Here is a 25,046-nt window from a genome sequence, read left to right on the forward strand (position 1 = left end):
TCTTTCCAAGCTATAGCCTAGTTATCGACGTGCTAGCACGTGCTTTTGCTACAACTGATGCACTGACTTGAGAATATGGAAGAGAAAGAAGAAACTCATCTTGCTATGCATAGTTATGCAAGGAGAACTCGGTAAGCACTGATATGGAGACAGTTGCTGGACAGTCTGATGGTTTCGTGCCTTCACCAGATACACCTGAACCCAATCCTGCCAAAAAAAGCAAACCGAGTTCTGATAGTCCAGTGGTGAGTGATACTATGCTAATGAGATTTATGCAGAGAATGGAGGCCATGCACGAAGAAACTTTGCGCCGAATTCAAGGAGTTGAAAAGACGGTGATTGAGAACTCGAACTCTATTAAACAGATAATCAGCTCTCTCGAATTCCACGGTGAACAGGTGAAGTGTTTGAATGAAAAATCTGACCAGATGCAAAGGAAAATCGGAAAACTGGAGAAAGAAAACGTTGAACTTCGTGATAGGTGTAACGATTTGGATGCTTACAAGAGAAGGTGGAATCTGCTGGTATTCCGGAGAAATCAGGAGAGAACGTGAAGCGGATGATCATCGACCTCTTTAGCCAGGTTTCCCCAAGCATCGCTGCTGATCTGCACTTCGGAATTGACATCGCTCATCGACTGGGGCCTCGTTCTGCTGCGGAAAAGTCCTCCCGTCGCATAATTGTCTTTTTCTCATCGCGTTCCCAGCGGGACACAGTTTGGAAAGACGCCGAAACGTCCGACTTGCTCAGGGAGAAGAAGATTAAGGTCTTCGAGGATCTCTCGCAGAAAGATAAGGATGCAAGGACTCTTCTGTGGCCGACAGTAGAGAAGGCGAGGAGGGAAGGGAAGAGGGCTGGCTTTCACGGTCCCTTCGCTGTCATCGAGGGTAAAAGACTGTCTGCTAAAGATTTAGCCAACAAACCTACTTAGTAGTAACGTTTATTCATATGCACCCGTTTCTGTCAATGATTCACGTGCGATCTGCTTAGGATCTGTTTTTTCTTTTCTTTTGTGAAGGGGAATGAATGCTTAAAGTCAAACCATGGTTTCTTTTTGCCCTAAATACATAATATCTTCATGGTATTAAGCAATAGACTACTTTATATTAATAGCTACAATCTCCCTTATACACATTTTATTGAAGGCTTTCAAATTATTTGTATTTTTTTAAATGTAATGCTTTGAAATGGTTACTACTTGAAAACAGAAACTTAAATTTAATCTTTATTTTTTTCTGAACTTAAATATGAATACTTAAGTACCGGGTGGGCATTTTTTTTTCTTGTGGTTGTTTGCACTTTTTGAGGAAAGTGAGTTGAACGAGTGGTTCATTCAGTTACTCAGCTTGATTTATTTTCTCTTTCATATTGTTGGTTGTTTATGTCATTGTCATTGGTATCTTTTAATGCCAGAGGCCTCAGGGATAGTGTCAAAAGGAAAGCTCTTTTTTTGTCAGATTTGAGTTTTCTTCAGGAATGTCATTCTACTAAAGATGATTACAAATGGGGGAAATCTCAGTGGGGTAATGATATTTGGAGTTCTCATGGCACTGAACGCTCTGCTGGAGGAAGCATTTAGAGAAATACGTTTAATGGGGATATATTAGGTTCAGATTCAGATAGTTTGGGCCACTTTCATTTATTAGTGATTTCACTTAACCAACAAACAATAATTCTGGGAAATATATATGGGTACAATACGTCTCAGGATAATAAATGTTTCTATGATAAGTTAGATGAGAAACTCACACATTGGTTGAATAAATTCCCTAATGCTTTTTTCATACTAGGAGGAGACTTTAATGTATCATTAAATAATTATTTGGATAGATATCCACCAAAGGGGACTGATTGTCTTAGCCCTGCATTGTTAGGTTTAATAAATAAGTTTGAATTGGTGGACATTTGGAGAGAAAGATACCCTAACAATGTGGAGTTTACCTGGGCCAACAAAAGTGGGTCTAGTCAATCTCTAATTGATTATTGGCTCATATCAAAATGTATGTCCAATTTTGATTAAAATGTTGGCATTCAATATACCCCTTTGACCGATCATAAAACTATCTTTATTAATACCCCTTTAACGGCAGATTATGCACCAGGCCATAGCAAAGCCTCTTTGTGGAAACTGAACAGTTCACTTTTAGAATTACCAGATGTAATTGATCAAATTAAAGGATTAATTGCTCAATATTGGAAAGCAGCCACAATTCAAAATGATTTTTGTACCAATTGGGAGCTTCTAAAATGTGAAATTGGAGTTTACTTCAGAAACGTTGGAGCAGTCTTAGCTAAAGAGAGAAGAGTTCTTGAGGACAGCCTGATCATGATCTCAAACTCGTAATTTTAGTTGTCTATCTTTGGAGGAGAAATCTGAACTTGCAGCTTTGCAAACTAAACTAGATGATTTATATTTCTCGAAGGCTAGGGGTGCTTATATAAGGTCCAGGAAAAAATGGCTGGAAGAAGGTGAACTCAATTCTGCGTATTTCTTTAAGCTTGAAAAACAAAATTTTACCCTTTCTACAGTTGAGAAATTATCTGTTGATGGCAAAATGATAAAAGATCCAAAGGATATAGCCAATTTCAGTGCCAAATTTTATAAAAATCTGTATAGTTCAAAATGTGCAGAGCAGATGTCGAATTTGTTTCTGGACACAGTTAATAATGTTAAAGTTATTTAGGAAAGTGATAGAATGTGTTGTGATGGAATGTTAACTCATGAGGAAGTACAAAGCGCAATCAAGAGCTTGAAAAACAATAAATCCCCAGGATGTGATGGAATTATTTGCTAATGAACTTTCTCCTTTTTTAACAAATGTTTTTAAAGAGAGTGTTGATAAAGAAGCTCTACCTCCTACGTTAACGCAGGGTATCATCACACTAATTCCTAAACCAAAGAAAGATCTTACTCATTTGGACAATTGGCGGCCCATCACACTCCTTAACAACGATTATAACATTTGTGCCATAATATTTGCTAAAAGACTTAAAGATTGTTTGGATAGCGTTATAGATGAGACTCAGTCTGGATATATGAGAGACCGACACATAATCAATAACATTAGATTAGTTTTAGATTTATTTGATTATAGCAACTTGGTGGAACATAATAGTTTTATTCTTTTCCTGGATTTTTATAAAGTTTTTGACTCCGTAGAGCATCATTTTATTTTTAAGTCGGTACAAAAGTTTGGTTTTGGTGAGTATTTTTGTAAGGCTGTAAGAACCCTTTATTATAATTGTAATAGTACAATCAAATTAAAATACGGTACTTCTCCTAGATTTTATTTGTCACGTGGTATTAGACAAGGATGTTCAATATCCCCTTATCTGTTTTTACTAGTTTCCCAGATATTTGCATCTTATGTTTCTAATAGTGGTCTTCGTGGTATTGCTGACACACTGATACTCATCAGTCAGTTGGCTGATGATACCACTCTTTTATAGCACTAGAATATATCCAGCAATTCTCCAAAGCTTCAGGCTTAGTCTTGAACCTTTCCAAATGTCAACTCATGTCCATCATCATGAGAAATATGATACCCAGAGATCAGGTATCATATTTAGGTATTATTATAACAAAAAATGAACTAGAAAGATGCTCTGTAAATTTTAATCCACTAATTGAGAGTACACAGAGAAACCTTTATATATGGCTCCAGCGAGATCTGTCATTAAAGGGAAGAATTTTACTAGCCAAAGCTGAGGGCTTGTCACGGTTAACATACGCTGCTCTTTCTTTGAGTGTTGACACCGCCATTCTTAAAAAAAATTGATACCATACTCCTCAACTTTGTTTGGAAGAATAAAACTCATCTTGTCAGAAAATCTGTACTTATGAACACTATTGAGAAGGGGGGGTTCAACTTTCTTGACTTCACTACTTTAAACCACACCTTTAAAATAAACTGGATAAAAAACTTTATCAATAAGCCTGCATCTATCTGGAATTTGATCCCTAATGTTATTTTTTCCAAACTAGGGGGTTTAAAATTCTTATTAACCTGTAATTATAGCATAATGAAAATCCCTGTCAAATTATCCCTTTTTCATAGGCAAATGTTATTAGGGTGGTCCCTCATCTTTAAACACAACTTTACTCCTCACTCTTATATAATTTGGAATAATAAGGACCTACTGTACAAACATAAATCTCTTTTCTTTGATAATTGGGTTAGTAATGGAATTATTTTTGTATCTCAACTTTTCAATCAAAATGGATCAATTTGTAATTATTCTGAGTTCTTGGTAAAGCATGGAATTCCTGTTACTCCAAAAGAGTTTGCCATCGTGGCTGATGCAGTGCCACAAGGGGTTATCATGCTTTATAAAGGATTTTCTTTTTCATCTCTGTCGCTCAGTGGATCTGTGTAAGACATTTATAGGTAAACAATGCCTTTCTTCATCTAAATCCAAAAACAATAAGAAAACTCAAGTCTTGTTTCAGGAGGAGTCTGTTTCTGTGCCATATGTCATTTCTTATTGGAATGGTTTTGTAAGTGATATTCCATGGAAAAAAGTTTGGACATTACCTCACAAATACCTGATAACTAACAAAACGAGAGAAATTAGCTTTAAGTTAATTGATAGGTTTTACCCAGATAAGTGCTTTCTCAAAAGACTTAAGAATGACATTGATACCCTCTGTTCTTTCTGTTCAGAGAAACCTGAGACTACTTTACATTTATTTTGGAACTGCTCTTTCACAGTGACATTTTGGGGTGACATTTGTGATTTTATCAAATGTTATGTGAATCCTAACTTTGAATTAACATATGAAAATGTAATTTTTGGTTTTCATGAATGTGAAAAGAAAAGTGATATTTATTGTATAAACCTTTTTTTTCTGTTAGCTAAATTTCACATTCACAAATGTAAATTTTCTAAATGCAATCCTCTTCTTTTGAGATTTAAACATAAAATGAAAATTTACTTTGAGTCTATTGAGTTCTCTAAAAACGTAAAAGCTATGAGAACAGTGGCTGTGTTTAAGGACTTGGCACTTAATCTGGACTGAAAGACTGAAGGAACTTAGTCTGGACTGAGGGTCTCTGGAGTATGGTTGTAATGTAATGACAATGACGATGGCTGTTGTTAATGTTTTTGTGGTTTTTTGTTTTTGTGGTTATCTTCTACAAGCATTTACAAAAAAAAAAATTTAAAAAACGCGGATGGAAAACAGACCGGAAGAGAATACAATTGTCACGTGATAATCAGGAAACATAAACGAGGACTCAATTGCAGGAAAACAAAGGTAAGATTTTAATTAACCAACCAAACAAAATACAAAGTATAAACAAAACTCCCACGTGGGGGAAAAACCAGAACAAATACTAACAAGGCAAAAACACTAGGAACAAGAAACAGGAACTTAGACAAACGAACCAGCACCGGACTGAAAACACAAAGGAAGCTATAAATGAAACACACACGAGGGTAACGAGACAACAGGTGAGGAATGTTAATTACTAAACAAATAACGAGAAGGGAGGAGCTAACAATTAGACAGAAAGCACATGGCACAGGAATAATCAGGAGCCATGTGCTCACCAGGGCCGGATTAACATAAGGGCTAGGTGGGGCTGAAGCCCCAGGGCCCACGGGATTAGGGGGCCCGTGATTGGCTGGAGGAAATGAGATTGTCAAGTCATTGGTGGTTGATTTGTGTATAATAAAATAACAAGAAGTTATTGGAAAATGTGCCTGACTGATATAATTCACCGCCCAATCAAATTAACTCTACAATTTGCGCTATGACGTTGGGAAACGCCTCTTTTCGTTATGCTTTCATGTAGAACATGGGAATAAATCGCTCGCAGGAGTTCAAAAATGATGAAAAAAAGTGACAGTGGTGCACAAAAAAGGAAAAACAAACTCGAAAGGCAGAAAAGGGATGCAAAAATTCCTAAACTAACTAACTACTTGGGTTCACTTTCATCCGTGGCCGTGGAAGATCCGTAAAAATCCCCGGCCGAATTACTGTTTCTTGATGAACATCAAGGTCCAATATATCCAAGGTACATGAGATGGGTATAAACGGAGGTCGGAGCCAGCTGCAAATGGGTGGGTTAGCAGCAAGTGGGTGGAGCTTTAGCCGCAAGTGGGCTGTACAAACTTCCAGAGGATTTTGATTGGTTTATTTAGTATCACCTGTGTTGTAGTAGCTATTGGTTTATGCTCCACAGTTGGTGGCGGTAATGTGTAAGTTTTGTTGCGATCCATCAGAAAACAAAGAAGAAAACCGCTTTCACATGTCAGCGTGCCGTTGAGATGAAGGGGTAAGCTTGTTGTACAGTTTTTAGTTTTGTAAAAAAGCATTATAAGTTCTGAAAAAGACCATTTCATAATGGCGTTTGTACAGTGTTTTTAGTCTTGATGTATTAAAAAAGAATAAGGGTAAAGTAAATAAATTTCTGTCGTTTTTTTTGTAGCACACAAATTACAAAATCTGTAACGTGCATGACTATGGAGAGAGAATTGTGTCTTTATTACATGCGAGAAAATAAATGATCTGAGAGAAAAAAAAAAGTTTGAGAGAAAAAGTTATCACACTGATAGCAAAAAAGCATTTCATGAGAGAAAAAAAAATATTTGAGAGAAAAAGTTTTCATACCAATAGCAAAAAATAATAATATTTGAGACTAAAAAAAGTTTTGAGAGAAATTATTTTCTCATAGAACATAAAAAAAAAAAAAAGAATTTTTAAAAATTATTTCTGAGAAAAAAAATCTCTCTCTCAAAATGCAGTTGCCAAAAATGTCTGTGGGCCACCTGTTCCTGTTCATGTTAAACAAAAGCTGAGAGGTCCAAGTGAATGCGAGATGGATGACTGCTCTTTGTTTTATGATGTAGCAGGTAGGAGTGGGCATCAAGCATTTAGATGTTCTCACCTAAGGTCACTTGACTTTTGTTCATCTCCCTCAAACACCTGTCATCTTGAGGAGGACACATTGAGTGAGCTTGTAAAGCAAAGATGGTTTACAGAAAACAAGAAAGAGATGTGTCTTGCTCGACTAAAGGAGGCAACAGACCAAAGTGCTCCACTTGCTGTGGGTGTTAAAATTGGGCCACCCAAAAAGCATTATGTGTCTGTCTTGGAGAACAAACCATCATACTACAGTCGATTGGGAAGGGTGATGGTTATGTATGATGCCCAGAGAAACAGCTGGCATTGTCCCTGTGTTAATGCACGGATGTCTTGTCCACATAAGTATGTCGCAAAGTGGTTCCTTTTTCAAACTAATAGACAGCTTTTTAAATATGTCAAATCAACTGGAACAGAAGAAGATAACTTGGATGGTCATCAAGAAGATGACAAGGAAAAGATGGAAAAGCCGCTTGGACTTGGGAAAGAACTTTTGCGGAGAATTTTAAAGTATATCATGGATAAAAAACGGTATCCAACAAATTTTCCTGAAAATCTTTGCAGAGGAGTGTTTGATCCTCCCCCACCAAAGCATATTGTGCCATCAGAAAAGTTCTGCACTGAATGTGGTTATAACTTGCCTCTAAGTGACCCCATCCTTATCACAGCAAAAGCTAAGATTGTGACACTGACATGTGTCTATGAAGGTAAGTGTTATAAAAAAATTAAATATTCACATCTATGTGTCTAATCAATGTATTCCTTTCAGGGATAAGCACATACTTAAGGAAATGTCTAAGATGTGGAATGGAGTACCGTTACCAAGACTGGGAACATGGAATCCACAACTTTAACAATCATATTCTCATGAGTTTCCACTTGTGTTTGTATTTAAGGGCATCACTCCAGGTATGGTCCTTGTACATATTAAATGTGCCTTTATTCCTAAAAATGTAAGCTCTCTTTCTCTCTTTGTATATATTATTATACCTTCCCACAGTCCTAATTACTGCTTATTGTTACTAAGTAACAATACCTGCCACAAAGTATAACACTTTTATATTTGTCTGTAGACTCATAATGCAGCAGGCAGAGTTTTCAAAGCAATGGCACTTGCATCTGGTTTAAAGCTTCCTTCACATAACCATCTGTTTCATGGTTACCTACATTTTGAAGCATTGGTGCAACATGACTACAAATATGCATGCATCAATTGTGGCTCTCATCCTCCTGTGGTTATTATGGATCTTCATAAAAAGGGAGTTTTCAGTATGCAAGGTATGACAACATACACATTAAAGCTATTCTGACAATGTTTGTTTTAGGCTTTGTTTGTATTGTGAGGAACAAAGAATGTTGGTTTCCTTTTGCAGTGAGTGAGGTACCTGATCCAACCGAGTATACTGGGGAAGTTAATGTGAGAGACTTCTGGGAGTCTCTGTCCTTGAATATTATTTCCCTTGGGTTTGTGAAGGGTAAGACATGTTTTTTTCCTTTGTCACTGAAGTAAATTGTACCTGCCTCTATTGAATGATTGATTAACAAACTAAAACAACATATATTTAAATGTTTTCTCATGTAGTTGGAGAGGAGAATCCATTTGTTGTCAAGCCGACATTTGGTTTTTGGGCACCGTGGATTGGACCAGAAACTCGAAAATCTGATGTGGTTTTAAACACAGAGTGGGAAAAAGTACACCGCCCAGCAAAAACAAAAGAGCAGGCAGAGCTAGACATCACTGAAGACAGACTTCTCGAGGAAGTCATGAAAATGAAGGTCAGGATTATTTGTAATATTTCTTGTCTGTGTGAATATGTATCATAGTTTTACTTTTTTCTTTTCTTTTCTTTTTTTTTTACTTTACAGGTTGATGATGTCAAGAAACTGTGCAAAGCTTGTGGGGTGGATCCCTGTGGTTCAAAAACAGACCTTATCCTCAGGCTTCATAATGAAATTAGGAGTAGGAGTACTTATGATAAGATTTTTGAGAAAATCTGGGGTGCATCAGGTAAGGAACCATACTCTGATTATGGTTTTGTTTTTCAATTGAATTTAAAGAATTTATAATTTTTTATAATTGATGGTTTTAGGAGGCTGGTCTGCAGTTATGTGCCCATGTGGAGTGGTATACAGCCTGAAATTCAACATGAGAGCGGAAAGTCCAAGAGACTATGTTGATATTTTACTGTCCTGGCAACATTTACCAAATGTTACCATTTATGATTTTGCCAGAGGTCTGGCAACACATGGGAATCTGAGGGACCCGTTGGTGTTGCCATTTGCTCCACATGAGGGAAGACTACTTAGCCCTACAGAAGAAAACATTTCTTTAGCCAAAGAGGGCAAGGTCAAGGTTAATCTTCCCTGGTTAACAGAGCCGCGAAATCCCCCCGATATCAATGGGCATCCTACAACAGGGAGTTCAGAGCATTATGTGCTATATGATAAACTACATGAAACGAATGCGAAAGATCCCAAGGATTTTTTAAGAAGAACTGCTCTGGTGCCAGAACTGGCTGGGAAGGTTAATACCCAAGTAGTAGAACAATTCTTTGCTCAAATGGAGAAAAACAACTACTTTCTCAACATGATGGCACCCAGCTCTCAGATCTTTCTAATTCGTAATATAGTCCACCATCACAACACCCAGCTTAACAGATCAAGGCTGGAGAAAATACAGAAGTTAATGGGAACCAGACAAACCTTCATGAACAAGAATGGGCAACTTATTATAGGTAACATGTCAAAAACATTTTTGCATGAGCATGTGTACTACGATTATTATTTTTTATTTTTTTTCCTTTTAGGTCTATCTCAAGATATCTCAAACGCTGACAATATTAAGGTTCTGCAAAAAGATGAGGCTATTACTAAACTGCACAGAGGTGGGTAGAGTACCCAAAAACTGTACTCAAGTAAAAGTACAAGTACTTATAGAAATATTTACTCAAAGTAAAAGTAAAAGTAATAATCTTAATAGTTACTTGAGTAAGAGTAAAAAAGTATCCAATGAAAAAACTACTCAAGTAGCGAGTAACTTACTTCGGATTATATATGTACTGTATATATATATATATATACATGAAGAAGAGTTCAGATGCAAAAGCCTCTGAGTGCCATCTGAAACTTTCTTCTAAAACAAGCATTTTTATCAAGCTTGTATATTTAAGTTCAGTAATTTCACTTTAATGACAATTAATAGGTACTTTTCATTGCCATTTAAGTGAAATAACTGAACATAAAGGTACAAGCTTGATAAAAATGCTCTTTTAGAAGAAAATTTCAGATGGTACTTAGAGGCTTTTGCATCTGAAGTCGTCATATAGCCTATATAAAATTATATTATTTAGATGTTTTATTTTTATTTAAATGACTATTATTTTCATAAGTAGATTGGCTCTCTTTGCAACAAAAAGCCTTTTCTCCCATCTGTAGTCCGAAAAAGAAAATCATTGCCTGTCCTTTGGTTTGTATAATAGTAATATAACTTATACAACTACATTTGGATTATTAGACAATGTCGAAATAAAGTGAATCTGCAGAGTGTTGCATTCAAAGCAGAGCCGATCAGCCCTATACGCACACTACGCAAAGTGCGTAGGGCCCCGCAAATTACTCAAGGCCCCGCCTCCCCTCGTGTCAAAGCGCGTCAATCAATGTTTACAATATCGATGAGAAAATGAAGCGGAACTATCCTTCTGGTCACGAAAAGAGAGAGAAAACAACACCATAAGAGTTCATTGCGGCAACAGTTATCAGGCAGACTTGTGACTCTCCTCTCAAAGTTTGATGTCAGCAAAGAACAGTAGGCTAAAGTTAAGTTGATGTGAGTTGATTTATTATGTTTAATAAACGACAAAGGACAACCGTGTTTGTTTATAAACTGCAGCTCGGAAAAGATAACCGCGTCGCGCGTTAACATGCGATCATATCTTATGCACGTGCATGAAATGAAACGCGCACTTTCCAGCAGAAACATCTGTTGTGAGTCAGGACCAGTACAATACGGGCGTGATGGCACTCCTCATTATAGTTTTAAAACAAGACGATGATTATCTAGTCGCTCAGTCAAGGTTTAGTTACAACTCTGCCCAAATGCAATATGGAAAGCAATGTTGACATTGACTATTGATAGGCTCCATTGAATTTAAAATGTTGATTGGCTGGAGATTCTGGTCAATATGGATGCAAATCCGTAACTAATAACCATCAAGAATCAAGAGTATCAAGAATTACTTTTATCGTTTAAAACACAGTGACATGCTATGGCGCCCTTTTAGCTTTTATTCATTCACAGGATAATTATGCATTTTTGATATCAATAATTCAATTTGTACTATTTAAAATGTGAATTCTTGATATTAAGAATGAACTTTTTACTAGTAACAATGTCTTCTGATATCAGGAATTACATTTTCGCTACAACTAGTTAAAGGAGGGATTGTAGTGGGAACACTGGGGTGTCAGGTGTGACTGTGTGGCAATGGCAAATGGTTCATGGCTCATGGGTCAGGTATGAGGGCCCCTAAACAGAATTTTGCTTAGGGCCCCAGGGAGGTCAGGATCGGCTCTGATTCAAAGGCAAGCAATTGACACAGAGAAGAAAGAGTTAAAACTCTTCACATGTGCTCGCGCTCATGACTGCTACTGAACATCTGAACACACACACACAAAAAAAAATCTTCTTCTGTCGGTTCTCCAAAATATAATCAAATGAATATTTCTGCAAGCATGTTTAAACTGGTTAACTGTGTCTACGGCAGGCAATTAAAGGCATTCGTTTTCAAGTCGAGTTCGCACGCCACTGCGCAACAATACACACAAACTACCGCGGGATGGCGGGTGTTCATAAACTGTGGGCAATGGTAGCTTATTTAATGTAAATTAATGTATATGTCCAAAAAACGGGTAATGTCATACTTTCTAGTAGTGCTATCATGGCGTAATAATCTGTTTGGTTGTAAAATGTATTACCTGAGTGAAATTAAATCGAGTATATCGTCCTGTGGAATCATTCATTCACAGACAGCTTACGAAGATGTTCAACTAATAAAGATCTTCATCGCTGGCAAAAATATGATGCATTTGCAGATTTGCTCTCACTTGACTGTACTGTAGGTCCACGGCCACTTCATCCAACGCTCTTGATGTCCTTAAATCTTCCTGTTACGACTCCGAGTCGAGTGTGAATTGAAATCGCTTCAGATGATTCAGTGCGTGCAGGAACTGAACAGTTCAAGTTCATTAATTCAAACTGATTCGCGAACCGATTTAGACAGATCTGCCAACTTGTTTGATGAAGACTTTGAACAGAATCGACTCAAAAGAGTGATTCATTTGTGAATTGAGCATCGCTCAAGCCCAGAAAAAAGATACATCGCACTTACGCATTTAACAACATATTGCATTAAAATAAAGTAACGAGAGGAACGTCGCCCAACGTAACGAAGTAAAAGTACAGTTTTTTCATTAGAAATGTACTCGAGTAAAAGTAATAAGTACCCACATTCAAATCTACTCTTAAAAGTAAAATTTTTCCCAAAAAATACTCAAGTAAATGTAACGAAGTAAATGTACTTCGTTACTACCCACCTCTGAAACTGCAGAATGTGAGTGCTAGCTCCAGGTGTTGGCAACATCCATTGAGCGCAGAACTACAGGAAAAGGTATCAAGTCAAGCCAGCTTTATAATGTACAACATTTCAGAGCAGCTTTAATGAAAATCATACCGTTATGTCTCATAATTTTACACTGAGCAGTTTAATGGCTGTAATTACAGTATGTTAATTATATAAATGATCAACCAATTGAGATTTAACAATAATAATGAAAGGCCTATAGAAGATAGAATTGTAGTTAATATGAAGAATGTTGTTTTTATGCGTTTTCATTTTTAGGTTTCACGTGTACTGGATGAGGCCATGGATCCTAAGGAGCATATTGTATGCGTTTATGGTGAAACACTTACCCGTGAGGACTTCTTGACATTAGGACTACAGCATTATGTAGAGGCCATGGTAAGACAATGGAGTAACATGCACTCATGTGTTAGATGTGTAATTTGCATTATCATGGATTTTATTTTTGTGCCTCTTATGCAGATTCTGAATTCCTGTCTAAGGGTTATTGCACAAATTGGGTCCATAAGGGTATTGTAGTATTTACTACCAATGCACTACATATCAACAGTATAATATGTAAATTACAAAACAAACAAAAACATTGTGTAAATACTGTAAAAGCAACTTTGTGTTACAGAACATTGACATCTGGGTGACCAGCAGTTACATTTCAGTGACCTGGTTACCACCGCTCTCTGCAAACCCATTGGACCATTTTTTCTGTATGTTTTTTTTTTCTGTATATATACTTTTTTGTGTCTTTAAAGATTTATTACACTTTGTGTGTGGATAAATTATTCTTTAAAGGTGGACATTTGCAACAAAGATGTCATTTTACTTCCATCTTGGAAACCAGGCCTTTTAACTTGGGAACAAGGCCATTGGATGATTGCTGTAAGTTAATATTTCAAATGAGACCATACTTATGCTTTTAGTGCAAATGGTTCATGAACTGTATCTGTTTTAGTCCCGGTATGCCATTTCTTGGGATTTCTCAAAAGTGGGGGTGCAGGCTAACAGGTTAAATTATAATTTAAAGTCATATTTTTATGTGAACAAAAGTTTTTTTTCAATCCATTTAAAGTTGTCTTATTGAAAAGTTTATTGCACAATAATTGGTAAAAGTGTTCTCGGACATTTTTCAGATTCTGAAGCCAAAGCAAAGACAACTGTTCTTTCTTGACTCGCTCTGTGGCTCTGGTTTAAGTGATGCCAGATACATTCAATTATACAGGTCCTTCAAATGTTCACAACAGCAGTGTGTGGTAGTTCTGTTTGAAACCATCCTGCTTGTTTGCTTTTGTTCCACTTATAACTTAAGGAATGAATTATTGTTACTATGTTTTACTAAGGTGAACATGAAACTGAATTCCAACTTATTGTACTTTTTGCAAAAAAAAAACTTGCATCACAATAAGTGTATTGTGATTGTCAAAACATTTTAGTAACTAAATTGTACAAAATTCTGGATGTAATATGTAAATGCTGGAGGTTAACTCACCACTTGTGTTCTTCAGTCACTAAAACGCTCGAGGCTCCTCCTCTGTGTCATCCAAAATGTGAAAATTAATTTTACACAAATTTTTTTATATGAAATATATATTTTCAAAAACACATTTTACTGAAAAACTGCAAGAAAACCGAAACGAGTTGTGTTCCAAATTTGAGCTTGATTTCTGAAAAAAACGGTATTTATTGTTTGAATTTCATAATAAAAAAATATTACAGAATCTGAGAGCTGAGTTTTTTTCATATCATAAGTAACCTGCTCTGTCTAGTCTGTTGGTCTCCGTGTCCTCTTTGCTTCGCGATTTTTCTGTGCGTGAGATAATGGATGTGTGGCGTGAGAGCGTGTGAAAAGTGTCAATTGCGTGAGTCTCACGGTGAATGCGTGAGAGTTGGCAGCTCTGTTATTATATTTTGGCTTAATTCTATTTGTTATTCAGATTTTACCTCAAATATTACCTTTGAATCGGAACAACATAATGAGAAGTAATGCTACAGTAGAAGTTTTCTTGATAATCGTATCATGTTTACTGTCCCTAGATAGCAACTTTGAAAGTGCAAAATTCCCTATGTTTTCCCTTTTTTTCAAAATGGGCACCTTTAGTATAATTTTCCTAGCTCTTCCATCACGAGGGCTACAGTGATGAAACCAACTGTTATATAAAGCTCTTGAACTCTTCCATCATGAGGGTTACTGTGATGAAACCAACTGTTATATAAAGCTCTTGAACTCTTCCATCATGAGGGTTACTGTGATGAAACCAACTGTTATATAAAGCTCTTGAACTCTTCCATCATGAGGGCTACTGTGATGAAACCAACTGTTATATAAAGCTCTTGAACTCTTCCATCATGAGGGCTACTGTGATGAAACCAACTGTTATATAAAGCTCTTGAACTCTTCCATCATGAGGGTTACTGTGATGAAACCAACTGTTATATAAAGCTCTTGAACTCTTCCATCATGAGGGCTACTGTGATTAAACCAACTGTTATATAAAGCTCTTGAACTCTTCCATCATGAGGGCTACTGTGATGAAACCAACTGTTATATAAAGCTCTTGAACTCTTCCATCATGAGGGCTACTGTGATGAAACCAACTGTTATATAAAGCTCTTGAACTCTTCCATCATGAGGGCTACTGTGATGAAACCAACTGTTATATAAAGCTCTTGAACTCTTCCATCATGAGGGCTACTGTGATGAAACCAACTGTTATATAAAGCTCTTGAACTCTTCCATCATGAGGGTTACTGTGATGAAACCAACTGTTATATAAAGCTCTTGAACTCTTCCATCACGAGGGCTACTGTGATGAAACCAACTGTTATATAAAGCTCTTGAACTCTTCCATCATGAGGGTTACTGTGATGAAACCAACTGTTATATAAAGCTCTTGAACTCTTCCATCATGAGGGCTACTGTGATGAAACCAACTGTTATATAAAGCTCTTGAACTCTTCCATCATGAGGGCTACTGTGATTAAACCAACTGTTATATAAAGCTCTTGAACTCTTCCATCATGAGGGCTACTGTGATGAAACCAACTGTTATATAAAGCTCTTGAACTCTTCCATCACGAGGGCTACTGTGATGAAACCAACTGTTATATAAAGCTCTTGAACTCTTCCATCATGAGGGCTACTGTGATGAAACCAACTGTTATATAAAGCTCTTGAACTCTTCCATCATGAGGGCTACTGTGATGAAACCAACTGTTATATAAAGCTCTGGAACTCTTCCATCATGAGGGTTACTGTGATGAAACCAACTGTTATATAAAGCTCTTGAACTCTTCCATCATGAGGGTTACTGTGATGAAACCAACTGTTATATAAAGCTCTTGAACTCTTCCATCATGAGGGTTACTGTGATGAAACCAACTGTTATATAAAGCTCTTGAACTCTTCCATCACGAGGGCTACTGTGATGAAACCAACTGTTATATAAAGCTCTTGAACTCTTCCATCATGAGGGCTACTGTGATGAAACCAACTGTTATATAAAGCTCTTGAACTCTTCCATCATGAGGGCTACTGTGATTAAACCAACTGTTATATAAAGCTCTTGAACTCTTCCATCATGAGGGCTACTGTGATGAAACCAACTGTTATATAAAGCTCTTGAACTCTTCCATCACGAGGGCTACTGTGATGAAACCAACTGTTATATAAAGCTCTTGAACTCTTCCATCATGAGGGCTACTGTGATGAAACCAACTGTTATATAAAGCTCTTGAACTCTTCCATCATGAGGGCTACTGTGATGAAACCAACTGTTATATAAAGCTCTGGAACTCTTCCATCATGAGGGTTACTGTGATGAAACCAACTGTTATATAAAGCTCTTGAACTCTTCCATCATGAGGGCTACTGTGATGAAACCAACTGTTATATAAAGCTCTTGAACTCTTCCATCATGAGGGTTACTGTGATGAAACCAACTGTTATATAAAGCTCTTGAACTCTTCCATCACGAGGGCTACTGTGATGAAACCAACTGTTATATAAAGCTCTTGAACTCTTCCATCATGAGGGTTACTGTGATGAAACCAACTGTTATATAAAGCTCTTGAACTCTTCCATCATGAGGGCTACTGTGATGAAACCAACTGTTATATAAAGCTCTTGAACTCTTCCATCATGAGGGCTACTGTGATTAAACCAACTGTTATATAAAGCTCTTGAACTCTTCCATCATGAGGGCTACTGTGATGAAACCAACTGTTATATAAAGCTCTTGAACTCTTCCATCACGAGGGCTACTGTGATGAAACCAACTGTTATATAAAGCTCTTGAACTCTTCCATCATGAGGGCTACTGTGATGAAACCAACTGTTATATAAAGCTCTTGAACTCTTCCATCATGAGGGCTACTGTGATGAAACCAACTGTTATATAAAGCTCTGGAACTCTTCCATCATGAGGGTTACTGTGATGAAACCAACTGTTATATAAAGCTCTTGAACTCTTCCATCATGAGGGTTACTGTGATGAAACCAACTGTTATATAAAGCTCTTGAACTCTTCCATCATGAGGGCTACTGTGATGAAACCAACTGTTATATAAAGCTCTTGAACTCTTCCATCACGAGGGCTACTGTGATGAAACCAACTGTTATATAAAGCTCTTGAACTCTTCCATCACGAGGGCTACTGTGATGAAACCAACTGTTATATAAAGCTCTTGAACTCTTCCATCATGAGGGTTACTGCGATGAAACCAACTGTTATATAAAGCTCTTGAACTCTTCCATCATGAGGGTTACTGTGATGAAACCAACTGTTATATAAAGCTCTTGAACTCTTCCATCATGAGGGCTACTGTGATGAAACCAACTGTTATATAAAGCTCTTGAACTCTTCCATCATGAGGGTTACTGTGATGAAACCAACTGTTATATAAAGCTCTTGAACTCTTCCATCATGAGGGCTACTGTGATGAAACCAACTGTTATATAAAGCTCTTGAACTCTTCCATCACGAGGGCTACTGTGATGAAAACAACTGTTATATAAAGCTCTTGAACTCTTCCATCATGAGGGCTACTGTTTGGTGTGATCACCAATAGGGGACATCACCAAAAATTGTAAAAACTGAATCTCACCTAGTTATTATTTATAATTGAAAATTTTGACCAACTACTGTGTTTCACATCCACCCATACCCATGAGTGCACTCTCAGTTTTATAGTCCAGACATCCATTTACATGGTTTAATAAGTTACAAAAACAAAACTACAATTCCCTGTTGCAGCAGATTACAACGTGATAGACAGCCCGTTAAATATGTAGTTCTTCTGGTTGGCAAACTAGGGTTGTGAGTAAGTAGGGTTTCAAAAAGAACTATAGTATAAAGTAACTTCCTAACAGACATGCTACTGCAAAAGCATAATACGTGTTGTATTAATTCAGCCCAAAAACATCGTCTTATGGTTATTATTATTAGCCAAAATTGCTTGTTTGGGAGATTCATACTAGTTGCTAAGGTAACCGTGATGGCGCATGCGCGTAGCCTGACCACAGAAACGGAAGTAAAATAAAAAATAAATAAAAACGTGTTAGGGAAAGAAATATGAATAACTGATATTGCCAACAAATAATAAAAAATATGTCATCCTTTATTAAAATGTGTGTTTTCATGTTGAAATCCAGGCACTAGATGCTAGGGGCGTTTTCGTTGACATTTTGGAGAGGCAGGGTACACTCTGGACTGGTCACCAGTCCATCACACAACCACTCACACTCCCATTCACACCTAGTCTCCAATGAACCTATTCTATTCGTTTTCTTTAGGTTAAATATTTTCAACTTATGTTTTTATACAGAAAATAATGATACAAATAACATTATTTACATAGCACTTTAAAAAATATATATATTTTATGTAGGCCTAAAGAACAAAATGATATGTGATACAAAGATCACAAGGACATTCATACATAAATATATGCATGTATATAATGGTAGACATGAATTAAAGCAAGTAGCCTATATTTGTAAGCTGATATTTACAACACCAGTTGTCTAGTGTTAATTCTTGTATCCAGAGCAAAGTTATTCAGCAGGATAATGAAAAACTTATCTTATTTATAGCTATAATTTACTAATTAATTAATACAACACATAACTGTATACCTACTTGACTATTAGCATGTGAAAAATGTATTTTGTGCGATAACACACCCTGTGTAATATACCCTGTGTACAACTGGCATACAATGTTAAGATGAAAGTGAAAAATCAGTAATTTAACATCTTATAAGAAGACAAATCAAAACAACAGCTCAGCATGAACTAGTTTGCATGCATGTACAACATAGTTTTATAGTTACCTGAAGTAATGCCATGGTAAATTAGTTCCTTTTGTTGGCAAGATAACAGCAGCAATAACAACAGGAAATACTACACTTAAGACTCAACTATGGGTATTGATCAGGCATTTCTGGAAAGTATTTAATGTAGTGACATGTACAGTAAATGATTCATTCCAAAAGTATCCACAATCACTGTGAATAAAACAATCAAACTATTACATCAATGTAAGTGTAACATTTTTGTACAGTAAAGGTCATTATGTTGACAAGATGAGATGGGCAAAGCTTGGGGAAGAGGCTGGTGTCATTCGCAAGCTCTAGCAAGCTCCTTGAAACACACCTGCAGTCCAGTCATAATTGACACGCCGTCTAAACGCATCCGACCAGTTAAGAAGCACTCATTTACACTACTTCAAAATCACTGTCATCTGAACTCTCAAAATCAACTTCTTCATGGTCCTCTGGTATCTCCTCGGGCCCATCCTCCAGCAGAGAAGCAGCATTTGGTCCTAAAGCCAGGCTGTAACTTGAGCAAACGACTTGGAACTTCTCCTCTACATCTGCAAGCCTTTTCTGAAGGAGACACAGGAGCCTGTGATGACCCTCTTCACTTAAACTGCCTAGAAGGAACAATTAAAAGCGAGGCATGACAATACTTCCATTGTTGTTGAGCTATTCAAGTTTTTTCACGTAGTATAACTGCGCAGCGCATCTGTGTTGTACGTCACACGTAGGCTCACTATTGGCCGACGCTGGTCATGTGTGTGATGCGTGTGATGTACAACACAGATGCGCTGCGCAGTTATACTATGTGAAATAACTCGAGGCCCAGAGAGAAGGAAATGAAAAGTGGAATAAAGTCGTTATCGAACTTAATTTGTGTTCCGAAGATGAACGAAGGTCTTACGGGGTTGGGACAACATGAGGGTGAGTCATTACTGACAGAATTTTCATTTTTGGGTGAACTAACCCTTTAAGAATTAATACATCAAAATGTAAAAAAATCGAATGACTTAAAAGGCATAATAGGCCTAATATCTGCAAAAATAAAAGGAAGACATTTTAAAATGAAGGACCTAAAAACACTATAATACCAAAACAATCCACATTAGACATCTGCAAGTAATAAAAAAGACACAAATATTAGATGAGTTTTCAACATACCAGTGTGATTATAAAGGCTGGCTTTTTTTTGATGAACACCAAGAAACATTTGTTCAATTGATTTCTGAAGGTTATGTTGGTCATCACATCTGGTACCTACAGAATCTTAAAGCAACAACAATCATACAAGTAAATTATTATGATGTCTTGCAAGTTCAAGTTTATTTAGAGCCCCAAATCACTGTTAACAGTGTCAAAGGAGTTTCCAAGCCCACAAGTTTATATCAAACAAAAACAGGACAGCGCCCCCTTACTTAATCCTTATGCATGGCAAAGATTCTCACTTATACAATTGCAGTATTAGTAAACTACTTTTACTAATGTCCATAAAATACTGTACCGTCAGTAGCCCATTGTCTGACATCATGTACCCACTGATGCACGATGTTCTCAGGACACTCCAGTTCACTGCTCAAATCCTCCAGTTTCTGAGACTCAGCCTCAGCCTTTTTCAAAGTCTGGTGTAAAAAAAAAAAAGATTTTGGACTTTGCAATCTTAAAAAGTGAGGATGAAATCATGAAAAGCTTTGTATACATAACTCAGACATAGCATAATACCTTGATGTATCTGCTGGATAGTGCAAGATGAAGGCCATCCCACTTCCGTCGGTTCCACCCAATAGCATGGACAGTTAGCATATCATTCCTGGCTTTAAACAACAAAATGATGTGATGGAGGAAAGTCCCATTAATGCTCATGGTATTGCAGTTCATCCACGCATTGACAATTGATTTTTAATTTGAGAGAGATGTAATGCAGTTTTATTAATGTACTGTATATTAGAATATTTACAGCTGTATATTTCCTATATTATATCATATTTGTAATCTCAGTACAAAGTATTAGACAGTTAGAATAAAAAGACAGGTTTCCTAAAAGAATATAAATGCGCGATAATTACCAGATGTTTGTCATGTACTTGGTTGTGAGGGCACAACGAGACAGGAAGCTGTTTACCATTTCGACCTCCTCCCCTGCAGTTGTGCCAGAACCTTCCTGATGTTTGCCACTCCAGATTATCTTACAAATCAGCATGGCACATACATTATAGTCATATACAGTGTATTAAAAATATATATTTTAAATGGTATGATAAAGAATATGCAGTACCTCACACTTGGTTGAATGAGCCTTGGCATGCATGACAGAAAGGAATGGTCTCATCTGCAGTTCCAACATGGAGACTGCCAACTTCTCAAGGTAAGGCCAATATCTGTGCAATAGAAGTGTCCGTTTGTGGCTGCTTGGAGCTCCTTCTGCAGGTACAGCGGATAAGCAAATATTTCCCCCCTGTACATGTTAAGAGCCTTGAGTAGCACTCCATGTCTGCAAACAACCACCTCAAGGCCCTCTTCATCCAGTTTGCTAGCTCTTCTGGCCGTTTCACTGACTGGCTCCACAGATCCCTTTGCCGGCAGTCTGCATCACACAATAATTCTGGTTAAAACTGAAAGTTGCTATTTTTTCTAACTAGTTACTTCATCCATCAGGATGAGTCAGGTTACATCACACCAACTGGCATCTTTGTAATGATCGGTGACAATAACGGTTTACTTTCAAACTACTACTAAAGAGGAGCTTCAGGAAATGCATCTTCTACTTTCTCTACTCTAGCTACACAAACTAGTTGAAAGGCAGGGTGACAAACTGCATGCATAGTCACTATCTCTTGCAGAGATCTGCTATTACATAATGAATGACTAAACTAGCCACTTTGGATGCCACCACACTTACCATATCTAATTTAAACCTCAACACAAGATTGCTTGAAAGAGTGCACCATGCTCAAAGTGCTAGTAACAAACTAAGTGTATTATATAAGCTTACACCAACTAGGGATACATTATCTATTTAATAAAACAACAATCATACATTGCAAATTTTGGATATAAATCAAAGGTGCAAAAAACTACATATTTTACTAACACTTTTCATTTTACTCCTGATCTCATCAACAAAATGGTGTACATCTGTGTCCTTGGCAATGAAGGTGCCATCAAAATAGGGTTCCTCTGACCTAGATAGAATGTTCAGTGTCAGACATTATATGTTCCGTTAATTTTACATTAAGTAAAACAACTACAAGTGTAAAACAACTAACCCTTTTGACTGCCGAAACCGGTACACTTTTCTGTTGCCATCTGCACAAAGAGCAAGCATGTTGGGTGTACATGCCGGGCAGGTGAAGTGCTCTACACTGGCCATTTTCTCACACTGGCACTGGCAGAATGTGTATTCCATGAAGCTTCTTTGGAATACGTCTCCATGTATTTTCCCAGCCTGCACATTCGATTAGGAAAGAGTCAAATGAAATAGCTACACTAATATTCTCTCAACTGTGATCTACACTGATCTCACCCTTCCAAAGAGACAGGTCCTCCTCTCCAACATCCGCAAAAAACCTTGTCTAGATAAACCTGGTGCAACAGTTTTCATTTCTTCAAATGAGCTGAAGACATCTCTGGAGAACAGCGTGTCAGCATTCACAGATGCTGGCCAATACACACTGCTTATTAGGGCGCTCATGTCAGGTGTCCAATGTGCCAGACATAACCTGCACCGCAAGTCTGGCAAGTGCAAATCATACCGACCTCAAATCAAAAAGTAGAACATTGTAACACACAAAGGGACAAGAATAAATAAAAATATAAAGCATAATTCATACCATTTATGCAAACCAAAATGATTGCTCTGCCAGCGGATTCTGTGACGTTTGAAGGGTCGCAAGTACATAACTGGACAGGTCTCACTGTAGGCAATAAACATACTGAAAATTAAATATATGCATTAAAAATATGTCCAATTAAGATAATAAAAGTAAAAAAATAAAATAAACTTGAATCACTTTGCCAAAAAGGTTCAGAACACTACCTTGATTGACCAGTGTATATTTGCCATCTTTTTGTACACAGCACACTGTTGGCTCAATGGGCTTGTAAATTCCCTCAATGCAGGACTCCCTGTTATGGAGGGTGAGTTTTGTGTGTGTGTGTGTATGTCACAATGGGGCATGCAGTCTCTGCAGCGAATGACGGCCGGAGATGTGCAGTGGCTGCAGTTATTCTCTGGAGCCACATTGCAGGACAGCAAGCAGTTGATGTGATAGGACCTTGCTTTCCGCCACTCATCTTGGGCTACAGATTGGCACAAGCACCATGATGTGGATGTCGAAGGATACTTGCTGGTGCCTTGAACATCTGCTGAGGTCAGAATGTCCTGCAGTATCTGCATCTCACTGTCTTAAAGACTGAAATAAGAAAATAATCATTCCTTTCACGCTTATTGCTAACTTGCTTAATTACAGTAAGGTCAGGTGTCATCTTACCACATGAGTGTTGAGAGCAGTTTGATGGGGTAACTGTGAGAACCTCCTCAGATGACTCAAAATGAGTAGTGCCCTCACTGCCAACAACGGAAACAACTGAAAAGATAGATAGAAAGGAACGAGATAACAATTTGCATGTCTTACAAGCATATAATACAGTGTTCATTAGTGACTTACGGCTATAATAGGCTAATTGACATGTCTGACAATTCCATTAATCTCCATATGTTTTTTTTCCTCATTATCTGGACATAATCTTGAACTGTTAGCAGCATGAACCTGACACCGATTGCTTCACTTCCACTAATTTCTTTGGAATTGCTTAGCATTACAGTGAAGTCAATAACATAAGTAACACATCCACCACCATGTTGTGTTTCTGATGGCACAGTTTAACATACAGTATTCAAAGGAAAATTATTCAAAACCGGAAAGTTTTACCATGGAAAAAAATAAAGGAAAAAGCTGTGCACTGGAAGCCCCACAGTTTGGTGGTCTATGTTTCAAAAGTGACACAAAACCATATTTATGTTACCTAACAAATAGCAAGCTGAATTCTGTATACAATGGGCACAGTTCTACTTAGTTAAGAAAGATTGGGTGGGTAATCACAAATAATCCTGGAAGACATGGACTACCTGTAGCTGAAGCACGTTTTCGTGTCTCTCCACTTCTGCTTCTTTTTAGCAGTGGACGTCCTTCAGCATCTCTCTCCACCCATCGGACATTACATTTACTGCCTTTAGCAGATGGTGCTTTGCCCTTCGCTTCCTTTGCCTTGCATGACAGAAAGTGAGCATTGTATGATAACACTGAAATACAGCCAACTCTTGAGCAGTTCATTCAAATTTTGCACTCCAATTCCCAATCTTTAGTATTATTACCAATACTGGAAGATCACGGTCTCCAAAGAAATACTCACTTTGGTTTGAGCAAGAAGCATGTCTGCAATGAAAATAGCATCTTCTGCTCTCCCTCTGTCTTGCTGAGCAGCCATTTCACAGATACTATACTGGAAAGGAAGATAAAAACACGGTCAGACAAAAAGAATTGAAACAGGAGCTGTTGGACAAAGAAAAATATATATTAAAAACATATTCTCTTGCAGCAAGGCTTCCTGGATTTGTCATATTATACATGCAGAACTGTCACAAAATAAAGAAGATAACTGTGATTCTGTTATTGCACAATGCATATTCAGCATGTAAACTGCATTCATGAACAGAAGCAGTGTGTCGTGATATATGAGGTGGTGAATGCATCATTAATATGCTAAATATGAATACATTTTCATGACCTCTAAAATAATGTGTGATTTGTGCTCTCGATGCGCCTGTAATTAGGCGTGTGTATGGTTACCGTAGTAAAACCATGGCTATTTTTTTTAAAGACTGCCACTGTTGTTCCCCAATAGGTAAACCTTTTGCACATTTTCTTCTGACAGATTTATTAACAACAATTACAGAACATAACACAATCCATTTGAACTTTAACGATCAATCCAAATAAATGTAATTGCACAAACTAGCATAATTATAGTAAATGTTACATGTGTGCTACTTTTCAAAAGTTTGGGGTCGGTAAGATGTTTAATGTTGAAAGAAGTCTAATCTGCTTACCAAGGCTGCATTTATTTGATCAAAAATACAGGAAATCTTTGTAAAAACAAATATTGTGAAATATTATTGCAATTTAAAACAGGGGATCTGTTTTCCACTTGAATATGTTAAAATGTAATTTATT

At 37.2% G+C, this 25,046-nt stretch overlaps 2 protein-coding genes and 1 long non-coding RNA gene across 5 annotated transcripts in view; 1 reads left to right on the forward strand and 2 right to left on the reverse strand.

Moving 5' to 3' along the window:
- Positions 1–25,046, reverse strand: part of LOC309494180 — a 243,646-nt gene that overhangs the window by 6,492 nt on the left and 212,108 nt on the right. The window lies entirely within an intron of this gene.
- Positions 6,752–13,556, forward strand: LOC309494168 (uncharacterized protein). Of its 2 annotated transcripts, XM_082163416.1 has the most exons (12): positions 6,752–7,575; positions 7,638–7,777; positions 7,942–8,146; positions 8,242–8,343; positions 8,451–8,644; positions 8,735–8,876; positions 8,959–9,603; positions 9,676–9,757; positions 12,483–12,534; positions 12,766–12,885; positions 12,970–13,017; positions 13,127–13,556. In XM_082163416.1, the coding sequence occupies exons 1-12, from the start codon at positions 6,825–6,827 to the stop codon at positions 13,280–13,282; spliced, it is 2,637 nt and encodes an 878-aa protein (XP_082019542.1). In that variant the 5' UTR covers positions 6,752–6,824; the 3' UTR covers positions 13,283–13,556. The 2 variants fall into 2 exon arrangements, with proteins under 2 accessions (XP_082019542.1, XP_082019543.1); XM_082163417.1 differs by having other exon boundaries at positions 12,970–13,255.
- Positions 21,362–22,876, reverse strand: LOC309494766 (uncharacterized protein; the record flags this gene model as incomplete). Its single annotated transcript, XM_082164176.1, has 6 exons — positions 22,850–22,876; positions 22,644–22,745; positions 22,337–22,569; positions 22,080–22,258; positions 21,905–21,995; positions 21,362–21,397 (listed from the first exon to the last, which is right to left on the reverse strand). Exons 3-6 carry the CDS (start codon positions 22,502–22,504, stop codon positions 21,362–21,364), a joined length of 474 nt encoding a protein of 157 aa, XP_082020302.1. The 5' UTR covers positions 22,505–22,569; positions 22,644–22,745; positions 22,850–22,876.

This window comes from Leuciscus leuciscus, assembly GCF_965113295.1.
Source record: "Leuciscus leuciscus genome assembly, chromosome: 3".
In the NCBI taxonomy this organism is placed as follows: Eukaryota; Metazoa; Chordata; class Actinopteri; order Cypriniformes; family Leuciscidae; genus Leuciscus; species Leuciscus leuciscus.